The sequence below is a fragment of the Terrapene carolina genome, unplaced genomic scaffold (assembly GCF_002925995.2).
Source record: "Terrapene carolina triunguis isolate 2854851 unplaced genomic scaffold, T_m_triunguis-2.0 Scaffold58, whole genome shotgun sequence".
NCBI lineage: Eukaryota > Metazoa > Chordata > Testudines > Emydidae > Terrapene > Terrapene triunguis.
The window spans coordinates 34363428-34370097 of NW_020664409.1; the positions used below are offsets into that span (position 1 = coordinate 34363428).

Consider the following 6670-nt stretch of genomic DNA (forward strand, 5'->3'; position numbering starts at 1 on the left):
TTGGGATGATTTATGATTCATTACCTTGGTGCAGATGGTGTAGCTGTTTACTTTGGCAGGTTGCCATCTAACATTCTCTCTTGTTTGGCATTCTTGTCGTAAAATTTCTTCTGTTCCAGTAACTCTTCTATTATTACTTCAGAATTAATTGCCTTTGGCTCAAGAAACTTGTTAGGCATTGTCACCAGGGGTGGCTCCAGGCACCAGCGCAGCAAGCGCGTGCCTGGGGCAGCAAGCTGTGGGGGGTGGCCTGCCGGTCCCTGTGAGGGCGGCAGTCAGGCTGCCTTCGGCAGCATGCCTGCGGGAGGTCCGCCGATCCCGCGGATTCGGCGGCGGGTACACTGAAGCCGCGGGACCGGCGGACCTCCCGCAGGCATGCCGCCGAATCAGTGTGACCAGTGGACCTCCCGCAGGCGCGCCACTGAAAGCTACCTGACTGCCGTGCTTGGGGTGGCAAAACACATAGAGCCACCCCTGATTGTCACTATGGTTTTTGCCCTATTGCCTATGAGTCTCTCTGAACGGAGGACCCAAACAAAGTATTGTGAGATGTGTGGTAATATGCTGTGGCCCTCTGGAATCCTCAGGTTTTTTTTTGATCAAGTTATTTGCTCTTTATGGTGATTTTTCTGCTAGCTCATTTGACTGTCCATAGGAAGGGCTTTATATAATGTGCCTGAACCGATACTGCAAAGAGTATTGCAAAAGTGAGCCATTTGTGGTTGTGGGCCAGTTTCCATTGTTGATTCATTTATAGAAAACTGAAATTTACAGTGAGTTGTTGTTATATTGCTATATTGTGCAATACCTCAATTTAAAAAAAAACCTGAGCAGTAATCCGTGAATAAGTTGTAATCTTTCCAGACCAAAAGTGATCAGGAAACCTGTGTGATTTCAGTGGTTCCTTTGCATTCTTTTTGCAGTATTTATTACAGATTTCACATTTGGATACCTTGTCTTTGATGGCAGCATTCATGGGTGACAAGTGTGAGGCATCTTGAGCTCTTTTATTACACCATATAATACCCAGATGGGCACTGTGGGTTATACTTACTTACTATTTCCAACCTCATGTTTTGTGGTATTATGATAGAATGCCCTTTGAATAGAATCTCATCATATGTAGCAATTTAATCTCTTTAGTTCCAGTAAATTGTGTGTTTGGGTTTTTTTTTAAATTCTAGGAGATACCTGGATTTTTTTGCTCGCCACCTGTTTAGAATTATTCTCTCAAGCTATTGTTTGGTTGAATTATTTTGTGTTTCTCAGCTGTGCTTGCCAAACTTATTTCAGAAATTGGTAGCACCTGAATCAATTTACTTCAAACCCTTCTTCCTGCTGCTCTCTACTTTCTTCGGTTACAGGCACTCTTGAAAGCATGTCCACATTAAGAAACTTACCAAATTTGAATTTCACAGTTAATGAAATTTTTAAAATGCATGTTATCATTTTCTGAAGTTTAAATGGTGTTTTGCACAGTGGTTTCTGTACTGAGGGTTCCAACGTCTCGTCTGTTTTTACCTTGACAATTTTCTGTGCACAAACGTATTCATGAAGATGTTCACAACCAAAATCAATATCTAACATTTGTTTTTCCATCTGATCATAGTTCTGTTGAATATTGATCAGTGTTTTGGAAGCATGTGCCACTAGATTATCACCATGAAGAAATATGGCCTAGAGCAAGGGTTCTCAAACTGGGGTCGGGACCCCTCAGGGGGTCGCTAGGTTATTATATGGGGGGTCGCGAGCTGTCAGCCTGCACCTCAAACCCTGCTTTGCATCCAGCATTTATAATGGTGTTAAATATATAAAAAATGTTTTTAATTTATGAGGGGGGGGGTCACACTCAGAGGCTTGCTATGTGAAAGGGGTCACCAGTACAAAAGTTTGAGAACCATGAACCTAGAGACCATGTGATCACACATCAGTTGTGATAATAGGCTCTTTGTTAATCTGTGAATATTTCCATATTGGTGCCTCTTTGATAATGTATTTAATTCTGAAAAGTTTTTCTCTTAATCATCCAAGTGCAGTTCTGTCTTGTTCTTAAGCACCATTCTAAGTGGAACGCTTAACATATGACAAATTGGGGAGGAATTTGATAGGGTATATTAACATCACTTCGAATCTCGGTAAGGCATCCTTGCTTTGGGGACTTTCCATTTATAGAATTACTTCCACCTTTCTTGGGTTTGCTTGAACTTCTTTGCCCTCCAAAGTTTGTGTCCTACCTAACGGATCTCATTCAGCCAATCTTGTTTTGTAGCTGGTTAGTTTTAGGTTTTTTTTCTGTGGTATGTTGCAGATATTATGTAGTCTCTCATTATGTACTCCTGAGGAAATTCTGCATCACTACACTTGCGCAGAATTCATGTACCCTGCAGATTTCTTTGCTTCCCCGCAGAAAAATGACTGACAGGGAAGCAAAGGAAAAGGCACAAGAGCAGTCACGTGCCGATTCCCGGCAGTGCAGGCAGGTTTGTTCGGGCACCCAGAGCAGCTGGTAGAGATGTAAATCACCGCCGGGGTGGGGGGGCTGGGCAGTCATGTGTGAGAGAGAAAGACATACATTCTGATCCTATTGCTTGCTATTGTGGCACACTTTGCATGGAGGGGAAGGGCTTTGGAGTGTTTCTGAGGAGGTAAACGTGGGGCAGGCTCTGTTCCCCTCAGAGCAGAATGTAGCAGCCTGCCTGCTTAGTGAATTGTTCCTATTGTCTTTGTGAATTCCTCCAGGAGTATAGAACAGGTATAAAAGTTTTAAGGCTCCTTTACATTGCCAGAGTGGCATAAAGGACAGTATGGCCTTATAAATGCGTATGGTGCTTTAGTGATTAGAACTGGTCTGAATTTTTGGACTGAAAAAAATTCCTATGAAAATGTGCTCCATGATCTGTTTGCTACTGACCTTTCTGGAGATGGTCAGTAGCCAATATAAATTGTGAGTTTGATTCCCCAGCCCTCATTTGGTCTTCAGTTGCCTATGATGTAACACTGAGCATATGGCTGCATATATTTGTTGACTAATAACTAGAAATAAAGGGTCAAACCTAGCTACATTACTATTAGGCAAGACAGTTTGGGGATTTCCTCCAGTACTCCCCACTCCTATTCTCCATCCATTGTATTGTAGTTTAAATAAATTACTGAAATAATTGAAACAAGAGTAATTATATTGCATTATTTTGACAAATAAAATATGCTGAATATTAAAATATTGTGTGCAGAATTTTTAATTTTTTGGTGCAGAATTCCCCCAGGAGGACTTATGGTGATCATTCCCCCCGCTCTTCCCCCCCACCTCCCCGCCAGTTCAACAATTTTTTCATCAGATCATTACCAGTTATTTTCCCCCAAACCAGCTCTTCAAAGATCTGACATGTGATACTTTGGTATATCTCAGTAATTGAGTCAGTTCTGAAGGGAAGATATAAACATAGATCTACCAAAAGGGGGAATACAGAAGATAACTCAGTTAATGTAACTGCCCACATTCTGGATATAATACAATATTAATGCGGTATGCACAATGTCTAACATATATGTATTGGCTAGCAGTGGTGATAGACTGGTTATAGGCTTTTGTCATGAAAAACTGCTTCCAGATTTTTGCGATTGACACTAACAATTCCTTTCTCCACTTCTCAGAAAACCATTCCATTTCTTTTCCTCTCCCCACCTTACCCCAAGTTTTTTTGCCTTCAAATAACCATAAAGTGAAGTTGGACATTTTACATATTTTTGTTGTCTAATGGCTGCTCTTTGGTATTGAAGGTCAAAATGCTGAAATACCAAATCTGTATCTGTGAATCTATCTTCTGAGGCACTAGGGAGGAATTTTGGCACAGTATGGCTATTTCTTGTTCTACGTTTATGAATATTGTTTTGCCAATTCTAGGATATCCTTCGGAAGTGCTCATTAGATTTATTTTAGTGAGGCAAATGTTAATAAAAGTGGATAACTCTAGGGATCGATACTGACGTGTAAAGCCTTACACCTCTAACTCAGCAGTTCAAATTCATGATATAAATTTTGAAAGTCCAGCAAACGAGTTCCAGCATTATACATACAGCTCTTAAGATTAGAAGTGGGAAGTTTTGTTACATTACATTACTGAAAAAATCAGAATCAAATATACATAGTTATTTCCCTGGTCAGTTTACTTGTGGAGATACTGGGGAAAAAACAAACTGCTGGACCTTCTGATAACTTTGGCAAACTGTATGGTCAAGATTAAGGTTTGAGAGTGAGCATTGAGATTTTTTGATCTCTGGACTGCTGGAGGCTAGATGTATCTAGTTTACAATTTTCTGATTATTGAGGGCAAAGAAGTTGGGGAGGAGATGACATTTTTGTTATCTAAAAAACAAAATGGCTTCTACAATGAAGAAATGAGAATATGCTCACACTAATAAGTATCCATTTAAAAAATGTGAAAAATGCTATATAATGATAAAAGAATGTCCTAACTAGGTGAAAGCAACAGAGGGTCCTGTGGCACCTTTAAGACTAACAGAAGTATTGGAGCATAAGCTTTCGTGGGTCTGATGAAGTGGGCATTCACCCACGAAAGCTTATGCTCCAATACTTCTGTTAGTCTTAAAGGTGCCACAGGACCCTCTGTTGCTTTTTACAGACTCAGACTAACACGGCTACCCCTCTGATACCTAACTAGATGAACAAATGATTGATCTTGGTGTGACAACTTTTTGATGACAGATGATGATATTTTTTAATTTAGGTCCTGACCAGATACCTCTCAGGGAGGAATTTGAACAGATCATGCTGAAAGCTATGCAGGAGTTCACACTGAGAGAGCGATCCTTGCAAATGAGTGGTCAGTGTATCTCCGTGTCACCAGGTCAACTCCCTTGGCTTGCTAGGTTAATCACCAGTGTATCTCGGGACCTTGTGCATGTGGTTGTTACCCAGAATTCTCTGGCTGAAGGCATTTCAGAAACGCTGAGATCTCTCAACGAAATGAAACATCAGCAAAGGCTACCAGATTATGTTGTTGCAATCTGTGCATCAAAGAATAGAGGAAATGAGTTCTGTGTAGTAGTCTTAGGTGAGTAACTTTACAATATGATGTGGTTACATGTGCAGTTGTATTATGCATTTTGTTCAAGTGGTTCATCTTTAACCTCTCCTTAATACTTTTTGTTCCCCTTTTACACCTGTGCAATAATATTTCTCTTTCTCCTTTTACTCCACTAGGACTTTGTGTAGTAGTGTCTACAGGGACATTGGCTGGTGAGGGAAGAATAGCTGCATGCTTTCCAGCAGCTCCTCCCTGAAGCAGATTCACTAGCCTTACAGAGTCCCTGTGCTTGGGATACCTGAAAACTTGCTCTTTTGTATGGTTGCCTTGGGGAATGGCCCCAAGGTGTCCCTTATGCAAAATAGTGTGCATATCTTTCCCTAGTTTACATGGCAGCTATACTATTTTTACACTGTAATGCTGACCACCTGATCCAAATGACTAGACTACAATTATTTTGTATAACAATATAAAATATAGGGCACTGTTTCTGCCAGGCTGATTTTTCCACGACAGGCCTTTATAATAAAGTTGTGGGCGGATGTGTATGTGTATGCCTGAAAAAAGATGATTTTTTGACTACACTCCTCCCTTTCTTATGTAAACAAATTAGCCTTGTCCCATTTTTTTTCACTCTGGTGGACAACTTCCTCTTCACATTTTACCAGAATTTTCCATCCCTTCTGAGGAGCAAGTATTTATACTGTATATCTCCTTTTGCTACAGAATAGCTCATGGACCAACATGATTGTGAACAGTAGCTTGCAAAGAATGTGCTAAAATGACAGAATATATTCTCCAGTGTCCTATCAGAATAGACTTGACTGTGTTTCTTGTTGATACCCCCTGATCTCTTCTGCAAAAGGCAGTAGAGACCCAAGGCTGAAGATTAGTAGAGCATTTCACTTCCATACGGCCAATGAGAATGCACTGTATTTAACCTCGATCTGTCCTTTCTGTTCTCTAGGTCAGTATCAGTCTAGAGCATTGGCAGAAAGCATGCTGACAACCAGTGAGTTTTTAAAAGAGATCAGTTATGAGCTCATCACGGGAAAAGTTAGTTTCTTGGCATCACATTTCAAAAACACGTCTTTAGGTGAGTGAGTTTAAGGATCTGAAGTTGCTATGGATGAATCTAACGGATGAATCTCCTGATCCTTTTGTGCATCTTCTTCTGTTCAGGGGTTAATGTAAGGGGCAGGGAGCGAAATGCCGCTCTCCATCCTCTATTAAAAGCCGAGGAAGAGCTCCCCTCTTCTCACTGCCTTGATGTAGTTAGCATGGAGGAGTGCTCTTTCTCTCCTCCTCGGCTGGGCAGTGAGAACTCCCCATCCTGTTTCAATCTATTTTAACCACTTCATAAGCTGAATCTGATTGTAGGGCGGCCATATTTGCATGGGGCTTCTGTGCAGGGCCGGCTCCAGGCACCAGCCCAGCAAGCAGGTGCTTGGGGTGGCCAAGGGGAATGGGCGGCACGTCGGGCTGTTCGGCGGCAATTCGGTGGCGGGTCCCTCTCGGAGGGAAGCACCTGCCACTGAATTACAGCCGAAGAAGAAAGCGGCGCGGTGGAGCTGCCGTCGGAGTGCCGCCGATCGCAATTGCGATCGCAGCTTTTTTTTTTTTTT

At 41.7% G+C, this 6670-nt stretch overlaps 1 protein-coding gene across 1 annotated transcript in view; it reads left to right on the top strand.

Annotated features, from left to right (window-relative positions):
- The window catches only part of GREB1L (GREB1 like retinoic acid receptor coactivator), a 237564-nt gene that overhangs the window by 136956 nt on the left and 93938 nt on the right, over positions 1-6670 (top strand). Inside the window, exons 13-14 of the mRNA XM_024206494.1 lie at positions 4746-5072; positions 6013-6141. Of these exons, the coding sequence (XP_024062262.1) occupies positions 4746-5072; positions 6013-6141 (456 nt within the window). The remainder of the gene's footprint in view (positions 1-4745; positions 5073-6012; positions 6142-6670) is intronic.